Raw genomic sequence first — 14,273 nt, forward strand, 5'->3', positions numbered from 1 at the left:
TGTGTGTGTGTGTGTGTGGGCTCGCTGCTGCACTGACTAACGCACAAACCGCCCGAACACTGCTGAGGTGTAATGATACCATCGCCTGTATCTGTGTGTGTGTGAGGTCGTCTCCTCTGATCCAGCGCAGTGGAGTGGGTGTTTGATCCTGGCGACCCGTGTCCTTCACCAGTGGGCATGAAGGTTGTGAAACCGTTAGTCAGAAGTTCTGCTAAGAAAGTTTCCTCTGCGCACGTGCTGCTGCGAGATGCTTTTACCTCAACAACACACAGATGGAGGGAATCTGAGCGGTTGCCAGGGTCTTAGGCTGTTGCTATGGTGGCTTTTAACGCGTCATTATGCGGTTCTGGGTGGTTGCCAGGTAGAGTCCATCCTCAAGAAGTCATGTCTATATTAGTGATGCACTGAAATGAATTTTTGAACCAAAACCAAAGTTAATGTTCTTATTTAACTGAAGACCATAAATGATGTTTATTCAGTAATCAATGAATTATTCAAATCAATAATCATTTAAATTGCATACAGGCAGTTTTTATGTCAACTTTTAATAATATATTAATTTGTAGCTGATAATAGATGTAATATAAATTTGTTTTCATGGTTTATTTAAACCTGCATTAAATATTGAAGCGCAGGTTCAGTAAAACAAATATTATGAATATGTAGTATAGTGCATAGACTGATAGAAATGCTCCTCTCTAGAGTTGTTGTTTTTTTTCAAGCTGACTCTCGAGTTTACGGTCACTGAGGCAAATGTGCCGTTCAGTGACATTACTGATCTCAAGCTGTTTTATGCACGTCTTTCTGCAGTTGAATTGCTGATTGATGGATTCCACGATTCACGACTGATTCCAAAGGGTTGTTCTTTTTCTTCTGATGATCGGTCATGTTTATTTGCTGCTGTGACTAGTAGTAAAGAGTAAGAGACGATCTACAGCCATCTGTCAGCACACATTAAAGAGCCACGAAACCACATTTACTGTTTGAATTTTGTCATAAAACCGACAGAATTTGTAAACTTGAGACTTTGTTTTATATTTAAAGTAACAATGTTCAGTAATGATGTTCAGTGAAGACCTGTTCATACATGAAAACAGCAGACTAAAAGATCTCGGTTCGTCAAAACAATCAATTAATTTGGCCAGTATTTTTTGAGCCGCCATAATTTCAGTGCATCACTAGTAAATATACATGTAATGACATGTGCGTATCTGATCTGCGATGGACTGTGACAGAAACTCTCATTAACACGGAGAAGCTGTCACGGATCGCCTGCGTCACCATCAGGACGAAGTGAGAGTCCGGTGAGAATGTCACGTGTTTCTGCAGGAGTCTGTGTGGAAACCAAGGAGCTTTTCGAGAAGCTTCTGCGCTCTCTAATAGAAAAGCCTGTGTTTCTTCTCTCTGGAGTAATTTAAAAGTGAGAAAGTGTTCAAACAGAGCTCGAGCGCAGTGATTTAGTAGCGACACCGGGCGCGTTTCTGCTGTAAAACAAATGTGTTCTGCGCTCGCATTTCCCCGCTGAGGACTTTCTTCAGGAACCGAAATAAACAGCACAAAAGAAATCAATGCGCTGCGGTTATTTGTAATCTCTCGGCGGCGGCGGCTTCACAATAAAAAACCCGGAGATGGAGGAGCGTCGGATACAGGAGAAGAGGAAATGATGGAAAGTCATAGGGGACGTTTAGAGCGTGATGAACGCCACGGAAAAAGGACGAGGGAGAAAAACCCAGCCTCTGAACGGCTTCTGCTGGAATTGAGCTGTTAAACCCTTTTTTTCCTCTTCATTGAGCTGTGGAGGTGCTGCCATCTTGAATTTATAACACTGACACCATCGCCGCTCGAGAATGTTCTGTCTGATCTAACTCAACGTCAGACGAGAGAAAGAGAAAGAGAAAGGAGTCGCTCTCACACACTCACTGGCCTTTTCCACATGAATCCTGGAACACTGTGACTGCGCGGCGGTTCGGATGTGTGACGGACCCGGTGCAGCCTGGACTATCCTCGTTACCATGAAACTCATTCGCCACTCGTTTTACTTACAGAATGTGACGGGCAGAAATTGCTTTTAGTTTTTAAAACAAGACACTACAGGTGAACAGTGAAAAAAACAACAATTAATAGACATCACCATACTTCCCCCAGTTAAATAAACACAGTATATTAAAATACATGAATTATACACTAATTTGCAGAAATGTCCAGAATGGAAACCTAATGCCAGGTTCATAATTCTTGTTTGATTTTGTTGACATATTAGAGTTAAAGGTTTTTACAGAAGGGATTTTGGATTTCTCTTTTTATCGCTCCATAAATCAGAGAATACTGTCAACAGACAGAAAAAAATGCATTTCCACCATGTTTTTAGGAATAAAAACGTATGTGAATTATATATTAACAATCCCCTCTGTAAAAATCTTCAGAATATAGATGAGAATAAAACTTCTAAGTTTGGTGTGTGTAAGTGCTGCTGAAGTGCAGATAAAACTTTGGAAGATATGGATTGTAATTGAAATCTACGGATGCAAACAGAGTCTCATGAAATAAACACTTAAATGTGGGGTGTTTTCTTAAAGTTACTGAAGAAAAATAGCCTAAAATCTCAAAAATTGAAATGAAACAAACAAACAATGGGTTTGCCTGTAGTGTCTTGACTTAAAGGGAATGGGAAAGATTACGAATACCAGAATATTTATTTCTTTAGAATGATCGATTTTGATTTCATGTTAAAAAAATCCTAAACCCAATCTAAAAACTCAACAGTCCAAACTGCACTCACAGACAAACACATGACGGATCACACAGTAAATCGACAAATCATTGACTCTCAGACATTTAAATGTTAAAGGGACCGTATTCTCTCCGCAAACGCTACAGAACAACGAGGAGAGCGTTTACTCATCGATCTGATAAAGTCTCACCAATCGTTCGCCGTTTAACCCTCTGAGTTTCATTCAAGCGTCACGTGCGGGTTAGTTTGGCGCTCTGTTTAGTCGGTTCATCCGCTTTGACTGATAATCCATATTCTTCATCTGATCTGCGTTCATTCGGTTATGTGAGTTTAGAAACAGGTTTATGACTGAGGGCTTCGAATTGATCTATTCCAATGAAAACTAAAACCTACCGGCTGAAGAGAAGAAGAGCGGCGGCCCCCAGGGTTTAGAAGAACGGTTCAGTCGTTGGTTGGTTAAATTCTGCTTAACCTTTACATTTTCCTGTCAGTTAACACTAAACCTCCTTTAACCCTTTGAGTTGACAGTCTGTCCTATACGCTGATATACTTGCACACTTCTGCCGCCTTCAACCTTAAGATCTCATGACAGCGTCCTACAACTTCAACTGAGAGTTGAGTCTCAAATAATTCTCAGATCAACATAAACAAAACAGTTTAATTATTTTAATATAAATGACTGTTTTATATTTCTTCATGAAACACAATGAATTTAAACACAGACTGCTAAACGTGAAACTTCCGTTTTCGTCTTGTCTTTCAGTAAAACATCAAAGCATGGAGATCTAAAACGGCAGAAGTCGTCTTGTTTTCTGAGAAACTGATCGAAACTAGGAACAAATATCTGCCAGTGAGTCAAAAAAAAACGAAACTAAAGTTTATTTTTCTAACTCAGTTGGCAGGTATTTGTTCTTGATTTTGATCAGTTTCTCAGAAAGTTAGACCTATTATCTTCTGTTATTTTGCATCTCCAGTTTAGATATTTGTGCTGGATAAGGAAGAATCATTTTCAGCAGTGAACGTGACGTCAATTTCATCAATTTCAATAGGTTGAAGTTTTGCAATAGTTCACACATTAAAATGCAACAAAATATCCACGTGTCCAGCAGCTAGTCAAAGCTAGAAGAACTACAAAACGCCTGGCTAGACTGAAGTTCTGGCGTCAGGGTGGGCGTGTCCTGGAAACTCGTTTGCAACCGTTAGGACCTTCTGGACTCAAAGGGTTAAAGTTGGAATCAATTTAGACAGAACGACGAGAGCGAAGATGAGACGGAGGCACTGAAATAGAGTCCCTTTAACTGTGCAGTTTCGCTTGTTTAAACTGTTGTGAATCAGTTTCTGCTCGATAGGACGTTTCACAACAGCAAACAGTTGTGCGTGTTGTTGGGAGGTTAAGGGAGGGTTATGTGGGGGTTATTGGTAAGGTTAATACTCTGGAGAAGTGCAGTCCCGTCGTCAGATGACAGAACGCATCCACAGATCTGAGGATCGCAGCGTTCGTTTTGCACCGGTTAGCAAAAATATTTCACAATGACTGTCATGAACACTCCTTCAGGTGCAAACTACGAGATAAGAGTAGTCAGACACCGGTAATGTTGTTTTCCCCTCATTTCGAATCTCGGTGCTGCTCTTCTAATGTGTAAATCGTCGCACGCTCAGCGTTTCGCGCTGCGTCCGTGGGCGTGCACTTCGTCCAGAGGTGTGTTAAGCGTGATTAGACAGACCGTTCATTAGTGGGGTTTGGTGCTGTTTAATTACCTTTGTCGAGTAGCCATTCGTCAACTACCCGACCGAGTCGGTACGGGATTCTTTGCCTAGCAATAGCCAGCCGTTCACTATCAAAGCTCCCTTTGAAGAACAAACAAATTCAACAGGTTACAATCTGGAAGGTCAAAGGTTAAAGATTAGAGGTTAGAGAGAACGCCAGCATGTCACCGTTTGGCAGGTTATGAACTTTAAAATCAGATTTAACACCCTCAAGGCTTTAAACATGGTTTTGGAGGTTAGAAAGAGAAGCAAGCTCTGGTTACCATGTGTTTTAAACATGAGTTAATCATATTTATGAGTCCGTTTAGAGGTGGAATGTTACTTCTGGATAATTACAACAGTGCATTAAAGTGTCTTGGTGAACGTGGAAAAGCAACCATTGTCGTTCTCATTAAAAATGCATAAGAACATTTCCATATCAGCATATCGAATCCAGTCCTGCTGAACATCAAACAGTGAAACTCCAGGAAGACGTTTTCTGTGTCGGGTCAAACCATCGAATGTTCTCGAGCGCTCTGGTTTGCAGCGTCACACCAAACCGCTTCGTTTGTACATACGTTCAGACCTGTGAACCTGCAGCATCGGAGCTCCATCAGAGACCTGCAGAGCTCATTAGGATTCGTACATAAACACTTACTGCGAGAGAAACCACAGTGAGAGAGCGCACACGTCTGCTGGCATCACGCTGCAGATCAACCCTCCCTCGTTCTCTCTCGGTGACTGAGAGTTGGCGTTGTAGTGAAATCAAACTTGTCAGTTCTTTAATTAGCTGCAGCAATCTTTCCTCTCTCTCTTTAATGAAGTCACTCGTAGCACAGCGACTGCCTCTTAATTGCTCCTGCAGCTCAACTGCAAATGATCTAATCAAAATCCCCGCATGCATCCCTACCCACAATCCCCGTCAGCGTTCGCTTAGAGCACCTCAGCTTTATTAGCGAGATCAAATAAGCCTGGATCATATGTAAATACGCCAAGCATTTAGAAACGGATCCGTCACCTGCTGCCGTACAGCGACGCGTCTCTGATTCTGTGCTGAACATCGACGCTGGAGCACTAGGCTCCATCATATGCATTAGAATGATCACGCATGTGTGTGTGTGTGTTTATGGGGTCTGACGGCAGGTATCAGATGGTTTCTTTCAGGGGTGTAAAATACTTTTTATTTGATTACTGTACTTAAATATTATTTTGGGAAATCTGTACTTCATTAAATTGCAATTTAAAGTGAGTACTTGTAGTTTTACTTTAGGCAAGAAAAAAAATATTTTTTTAATGCACTGGTCAGATTTTAAGCTATTTTGCTTTCATGTCTTCTTTTAGACTAGTGGAGAAAAAACAAATCAATACATATTGAGGTTTTTTTCGTTTATTACACTTAATCTATTTGTGTCTGTAGATTTCAATTACATACACGTGTTTAAACGTTTTTATCTTCGCTTCAGCAGCACTTACACACACCAAACTTAGCAGCTTCATTCCTCTCTATATTCTGAACAGTTCTACTGAAGGGTTTGTTGATATGTCAGTCACATGGTTTTATTATTACACTTTATCTGTTCGCATTTGTTGATTTCAATTACAATGCATACAATATGTTTAAAAGTTTTTTATCTCAACTTCGGCAGCACTTACATACACAAAATATAGCAGTTTTATTCCTCTCTATATTCTGAAGGTCTTTCCTGAAGGGTTTGTTGATATGTTATTTGCCTGGTTTTATTATTGCACTATATCTATTTGTGTATATAGATTTCAATTACAATACATATATTTCACAAAATGACTTTGTAACTCCACTTCAGCACGACTAACAGATGTCAAACTTAGCATTTTTATTCCTCTCTATATTCTGAAGGTTTTTACTGAAGGGTTTGTTGACATGTCAATCACATGGTTTTATTATTGCACTTTATCTATTTGCGTCTCTATATTTAAATCACAATACTTCATTCACAAAATGAGTTTGTATCTCCACTTCAGCAGCACTCACACACCACAAACTTAACAGTTTTATTCCTCTTTATATTTTGAAGGTTTTTACTGAGAGGTTTGTTCATATGTCATTTGCATGTGTTTTTATAACATTTTATTCCTAAAAAATATGTTTTCTGTCTGTTGACAGTACTTTCTAATTTTTCTAATTTATGATAAAGAGAGAAATTCAAGATCCCCTCTGGAAAAACCTTTAATATGTCAACAAAATAACACAAGAATTATGGACCTGACTTCATCTAGTGTTTAGTGTTTTGCATTTTTAAACACAACATTTCAGAAGACTTGTCATATAATATGTAATGTCATAATGTACTGTGATTAATGAAATGGGTAAGTATGGTGAATTGTAGATTACTTCTACTGTTGAAATTTAAATGATGTATTTTACTTTCACTCAAGTATGTTTTTGGTGATATACTTGTACTTGTGAGTATTGAGAATTTTCATTCCCTACTTTCCCTTCTGTCATTTATTTTCACTGGTATAATTTGAGTACTTTTTACACCCCTGCTTTCTGTTATAGCCGAGGTCAGTGTGTAGGTAGAAACGGCTTTGCAGCGTTTATATGAAACACATCAGACGCCGTTTTATTCTCTCGTTTCACAAGAGTCTTATCTCAGAAAGTGAAATCCTCATTTTGTGCGGAGGAAACACTTTCCTCTTTATCTGCAGTGTCATTTCAAACGCAACAGCTCGTCTTTGTGTTACTGGAAATACAGGTTTGATTGTGACGGTGATGTGATGAAGGCACAGACTCACGCTGAGCTCCTCATGAGATTCTCTCAAGCTGAAAGCAGAGCAAGTACTCAGCCTGACGACGGCCACATCCAACATACACCCACCACGACCGCATGCTAAACCGCCAGCATCAGCCGTTGTGCTGTTACTCACCGTCCACACACACACACACACACACACACACACAGACTCCGATTCCTGACTGCATCTGTCAAATCAAAGCCAGCTAAATGTACGAGATTTCACAAAGACTGTCTTTATTTTTTATAATTATTATTATTTTAATTTTTAATTGTACAGCTAACAAAAATCGGTCCTATTCTTGTGTTAACTTGACTTTGCTAGAGAACTTGTTTTAATTGACCTAATTTCATTCATTAGCTGAAAGTAAGCATCTTACAGGCAGCACCACACCTCGTCCACGACGCCTTCATATGCAGCTCACTAGGGTGGAACGAGCCCCTCATTCATAAACAAACAATGATTCATAAAGTCTCCGTAAATATAGACTCGTTCTGGGAGACCTGCGAGGAAACAGATCATTACAGTAATTCTGGTATGATGTGAACAAGCGAATCAATCTCACCCCTCAAAGAACAGCTGCGTCTAATACTGATCAAATAAAATAAACACCAAGACAAAATAAAACAAACAAACGAAATTAAAGGAACACACTGAACATAAACTACCCCTGAGTTAAATAAAAACGCTCCTGCTTTGCTTCTTGTCAATTCTTCGTATCGTCCTGTGCTGATAAATAAATAAATAATGAAAATAAATAAATAAACAAATAAAACGATTACATTCTGTAGATAAGATGAAATAAAATCCACACTAAATACAAACTGCCCCGCTGTGAGCAGGTCTTGTAATCGCACGACAGAATTAGCGTAATTACACGCTGTCACTCGCCGTTCTCATCCTCAGATGAGGAAGGTTTCATTTCTATGGCAACGCTCGTAATGCCACAGTGGATTCCTGTGGACGTTCTGAGTTTTTGGCTGATATTCTCACACTGTATTATTAAGACATTATCAACTGTAAACCACAGCAAACCTCAGTGACCTTCAGCCTGACGAACCTCCGCTTATATACCCGTTCCCGTTAAATACAGCCTGTTACTATGACAACGACTGGGATCGGCGCTGGACGGGCCGGTCCTGCAGGATCTCCGTGCGCCAGCAGGAGGTGCTGGAAGCTTCCGCTCCTCATTCTACCCACAATTCCGCTGCAGACTCCCTATGCGCTAACTGGGTCACTGGATATTTTTATTTCTCCAGTCCGTGCTGCTGCTGCTGCTGCTCCTCACGTCATTAACACACACACAGGATTCATTTATTTAGATACAGATTCATTAGTATGACACTGAAATATTCAGCCGCTTGCAATGCACCACAAAATAAATAAATAAATAAATAAATAAATAATTTTCTTGCTTAGTATTTCTGTCTTGATTTCCATTACTTGAAATCTAAAATAACTTACGAAATTCAGTCTTGTTTTCTCAGGAAAAAACGAAACAAAATGAAGTAAGTTTATGGTTTAAATGAAAGAAAAAAAATTGCCAGTGGAGTCAGAAAAATAAACTTAATTGAAAAGGAACACAATATTGTTTTCTGATTCCTTTGGCAAGTATTTTTTCTTGTTTTAACATAAATTTGCTTATTTCTAAAACATTTTTTTTCCAGAAAACAAGACTTCATACCGTAAGTGTATCTTGATTTAAGAATTGTACTGAAAACAAGACAAAAATACAGAGTAAGTGATTTTTTGCTGTGTGAGTTTATTGTGATGAATGTTCCACTGGAATAATAAATAAATAAATAAATAAATAAAATGAAAATACATAAAATAAGAAATAAAAAATAAGATAAAAACAAACTGAACATAAACTGCTGTTGTGAGTCTATAGTCAATTTTTTTTACTAAAATAAAATTTCCACTTTGCTTCATGTCAATTCACTGTACTGTAAATAAAAATCATCATAATACATAGAAATAAAATAATAAATAAATAGATAAATAAATAAATAAAATGAAATAAATTAATAAATTAATAAGATTAAAAAATAAATCCACACTGAATTTAAACTTTCCAATGGGTAACTTTAATGACACCAGCAGTGAGTGTCAATAAACAAATCCTTAAACACAAACAGGTTTGGTGTGACGTCATTAAAACGTTTAAGTTGACAGTTTATGTTGATTTAGCACAGAAAACGTCTTCCTCAGAGAGAGAGAGAGAGAGAGAGAGAGACAGAGCGATAGAGTGACACGCGTCTGTCTGTCATGATCGTGATCACGTGTGTGTGTGTGTGTGTGTCTCACCTGACGGGAAGCGCTCGAGCACGGGCAGATTGTCCACCTGTAGTGTGGCGTTCCCGCCGCTCCGCGTGAATCTGACCACATGATACTTCCCGTCACTGACCATCACGCCGCTCTCCTCGATGATGATGTCGTCCGTCCCCACGTTAAAGATCACGCCGACCCTCCCGCGCTCCTGACACACACACAGAGAGAGAGAGAGACGCGGTCAGAATTCGTCTGATCATCCTGATATCAGTGACTGTGCTGCAAAGGTCAGACTCGTTTTTATCAGAGACACTCTGAAGTTCACACAGTCTCTCTGATCTCATAACAGACCTTCAGTTTCATTCTCCTCCATCCTGACATTCTGTTTCCAAACAAACTCTCACACACACGAAAGCCGTTTCAGCTGTTATTGGCCAATCAATCAGAAAGAGAGTCCCGCCCCAATCTGCTGCCCCGCCCCCAATGCTCCGTCCAGCTGTAACGTCACTCTTCATCACGTCTGTCTGTCTGTCTCCTCAAACACCTCATGTCAAACTAGCCGTTTCATCTTTATGTGTTCAGATCATCCTGTGTGACAGCTGCATATTTCACTAATATGCATTAAAACAAAGTAAAATAAGTTTAAAAAACAAAACTAAACTAAAATATAACAAAAAATTAAAAATCCACCTACTTACTATATTGCTTCGTAAAAATAATAAAGTAAAAAATAAACTTAGATTAATATAAATACAATAAAAACAGAGATAAAATCTAAAATCAAATAAAAAACCAAGATAAAACAAAAAATATACATATGAACAAATAAAACAAATAAAAAATACAAAATAAATAAAATATTATTTGCGATAGCTGCATATTTTAAATGTTCATTTGTGTTGCTGTAAGTGCATCACTTTAAATGTGTCTTTCATTTGTTTTACACAATAAACGAAATGAAAGTCAAACTCACCCTTAAACAACAGCTACTGAGCAATACTGCCTCACATAATACTACATTAAAAAATATGACAAAAACGAAAATAAATAATGAAATAAAAACTAAGATAAAATACAACAATACAATTAAAATAAAGAAGAATATCAAATAAAATAAAACTCAATATTCTTTATTGATTTGTGGTCCTGGACACCTGAAGATTGTAAGTGCATCACTGTAAATGTGCTTTAGTTTTGACACAGTGAAACGCTGCATCATCCTCACGCCAAGATGGATGTTCATACAAACGAGCGTTCACCGTCACGAGAGCCCAACACACACGGCGCGGCGCTGACAGCAAACTGACGGAGCTCTGAACATCAGATAAATAATGCAAATGCTGGAGGAGCTGCTGCTGAAACAAGCCACACGTTCAACCACATCCCAACCGTCAATGTTCTGGAGGAATCCACAGACATGAGACGCCATTCTCCTGATGTCTGCAAAACAATCACACGGAACGTTCCCGTAACGTTTGCGTAAGCACGTTTCTGAAACATTTCAAAAACTGGATGTTTCCGAACATTCAGAAAATATCAACTGGAAACGTTAGCAAGAGGTTCATATCTGTGTATCTACGGTATCATCGCTAACACAAATGCATCTCATCGAGCCGCGCTCTACGAACGTGTGTGTGTGAACGTGTTCATGCGATTGTGAGAGGAAACAGGAAGTGAATGTGAGTGATTCATGCGTGACTCTCGCGTGAATCTGCCCTGAAGCGCTGAGCGTTGCGCTGCTTTACGTCATGCCCCTCTGTGATCAAACTCATTTATTTGTATGACAAACATATGAATTCATACGCGCAAACACACCGGCAGCCAGATAGATTTGCGTGACGAATGAACTCTCTTCAGAAATCATCTCCTGATGAGCGTCTCTGTGCCACTTTCCTCAAAACAAACACAAGAGATCCTCAAAACAAGAAACACTCACCTGGAAATCAAAGCGCATCTGATTTCAGAGGACAGAAGCGCATGATTACAAACATGAAAAACATCTGACAATCCAACAAAACTAAACGCACGCAGATTACATACCAATTATTCTCTGTAGTACAGGAAGTGCACTGTGTTTAGTTGGATTGGCAAAAGTGCTTCTTACTGATTATTTTTGTCTTGTTTTCCATTTCAAATAAACCGTCTTGTTTTCTGAGAAACGGATCCAAATGAAGTGACGAGAAAAAAACCAGTGATGTCTGTGATCTGGGTCAATTTCTCAGAAAACAAGACTTCTTAGCACATGTCATTCTGCATCTCCAGTAAATGTATCTTGATTTATGAATGTTTAGATATTTATACAACAACAAAAAAAAAACTGAGAAAAAAAAACAACATTTTCTGAAAACAAGCCTTTACGTCTTATGAAACATTTATATATCCACATATGTGACCCTGGACCACAAAACCAGTCATAAGTGTGCATTTTTCGATGTGTGGTTTGTCAGGATAGAACAATATTTGGCTGAGATACAACTATTCGAAAATCTGGAATCTGAGGGTGCAAAAAAATCTAAATATTGAGAAAATCACCTTTAAAGTTGTCCAAATGAAGTTGTTAGCGATGCATATTACTAATCAAAAATTAAGTTTTGATATATTTACAGTAGGAATTTTACAAAATATCTTTACTTAACATCCTAATGATTTTTGCCATAAAAGAAAAATCGATAAATTTGACCCATACAATGTATTGCTGGCTATTGCTACAAATATACCTGTGCAACATAAGACTGGTTTTGTGCTCCAGGGTCACATATTTTTAATAGCTATTTACTTATTTGCTACAATATGCAAAATACATACGGTCAAGGCCAGTTTTCAGAGGATTGCTCCTAATGTAAGTGTATAAAACATGCCAGTGCAACAAACACAAATATTCCTATATTCAAAACACATTTGTTTGTTAACGAGCCATATTATTTTACGAAATAATAACATATAAATACATAATTAACTGTATAATTAAATTAAACACAAAGATCTGGCAGAGGTGTATCTGTTCTGTCAGATGTTATATGGATGTTTAGAGTTTTATCCTGATGAAGCAGGTCATTGTTTCTTGTGTAAGATGATGAATCTCTCTCACACACACACACACACACACACACACACACACACACACACACGAGTGTTACTGATGACGTGTGAATGTGTTTGTTCCTGCAGCAGCATCACACTCTCACTGACAGAAACAAATGCAACGACAGAGAGACAGAGACAGAGAGAGAGAGAGAGAGAAAGAGAGAGAGAGAGAGAGAGAGAGAGAGAGAGAGAGAGAGAGAGAGAGAGAGAGAGAGAGAGAGAGAGAGAGAGAGAGAGAGAGAGAGAGAGAGAGAGAGAGAGAGAGAGAGAGAGAGAGAGAGAGAGAGAGAGAGAGAGAGAGAGAGAGATGCAAGTCTGAATGCAGCAACATCAAAGAGTCTTTTGAAGGTGAATCTGAATCTCACTTTAGTCAATTAAAGCAGAGAAAGCAAAAACCCGCTAAACGACATCTGAGAAGCACAGCTGATGTTCTGGGATGCTCTAAACTCTTCACACATTTACAGATAAACAGTCAGCCAATCCTGAACTGTAATGTAAAGCTCAGCTCACTGTTTTCTGAGAGTTCTGTAGTGTGATAACTAGGCAGGCTGTCAGTTTGACATGCTAATCGAATTAATTGGTTATGAAAAATAACATGATTCAAATATTTTAACACAATTAAAGTACCCGTCCCAGACCTACGTAAGTCATCTTACATTTCATACAGCTGATTGTTGACAAACATGATGAGGAGAATTTCTCTCTGTGTGACGCAGCCTGTAGAATGCAGTCATTTGACTCATTGGACACAGCTGTATAAGACTTTGTCTCATATTTACTTCATATAGTTATACGCTTGTTTAGTCTGACGTCACGTCACCGCTTCCGGGTCCAAATGCTCCATGGGATACCACGAGAAAACAAGGTGCTAATATACACTCACAATGCGAAATAATACTACCAAACAAATCATAACCCTAGCCTCGAACTCCATACCAAAATCCCAGATAGCCAGACAATGAAAATATAAAAATGATTTGTGTTTGTGACGCTGTGAGCACAGAGACTGTAGTGTACACCGTAAGTTTGAAAACATTTGGCTCAAATGTTTAATAAGAATGAACAGTGCCAGGGGCGGATCTACCGGGGATCTACCCCAGAATTACCACTGAATAAAATATAAATGCAAGCAGCGTTTCATATGTTTTTTTTTTCAACTGTGGCAAACCAAAAGACCTGTAAAATTTTGGTACAAATATGTGTAACGTTACACCCCTGACCCATACTAATAAAACTAAAGGAAAAGTTCACCCAAAAATGAAGCATCAAATATGTCTTTCTAAGCTTCTTTCTGTAAAGCCTGTTTGATGCTTTTCTCATTTAACACAAATAATGGCTTTAAATGCTCTTTTTGTGTGTAATTAATGAGCCATCCTTGATGTCTGATTAATTTGTGATTAATCAGATTAATTAATCGCCACATTGTAACAGCTCTAGTAATAAGTGTTAATTGAGCATTAAGACTAACCAACAATCGACCGAACACGTCTGGAGATCAGTTTTCACAGCGGAGACTCACTCGTGTTTGTGTTTACCATTTCATTCAGAAATGACATCAGTAAATAAAACAGAACATTTTCAAACATTATAAACACTATAAAAACATATTTCAGTTCCTCTCACTTAACAACAAATCCTTTATATTCAGCCACATTCAAAACAAAGG

At 38.5% G+C, this 14,273-nt stretch overlaps 1 protein-coding gene across 4 annotated transcripts in view; it reads right to left on the reverse strand.

The window, feature by feature from the left end:
- Positions 1-14,273, reverse strand: part of nrxn2b (neurexin 2b) — a 389,816-nt gene that overhangs the window by 15,319 nt on the left and 360,224 nt on the right. For all 4 annotated transcript variants that reach the window (XM_051115791.1, XM_051115790.1, XM_051115792.1 and 1 more), the window contains 2 exons: positions 9,560-9,731; positions 4,490-4,579 (listed from right to left, as the gene is read on the reverse strand). In XM_051115791.1, coding sequence (XP_050971748.1) covers positions 4,490-4,579; positions 9,560-9,731 — 262 coding nt within the window. The remainder of the gene's footprint in view (positions 1-4,489; positions 4,580-9,559; positions 9,732-14,273) is intronic.

The sequence above is a fragment of the Labeo rohita genome, chromosome 7 (genome assembly GCF_022985175.1).
Source record: "Labeo rohita strain BAU-BD-2019 chromosome 7, IGBB_LRoh.1.0, whole genome shotgun sequence".
Classification (NCBI taxonomy): Eukaryota; Metazoa; Chordata; class Actinopteri; order Cypriniformes; family Cyprinidae; genus Labeo; species Labeo rohita.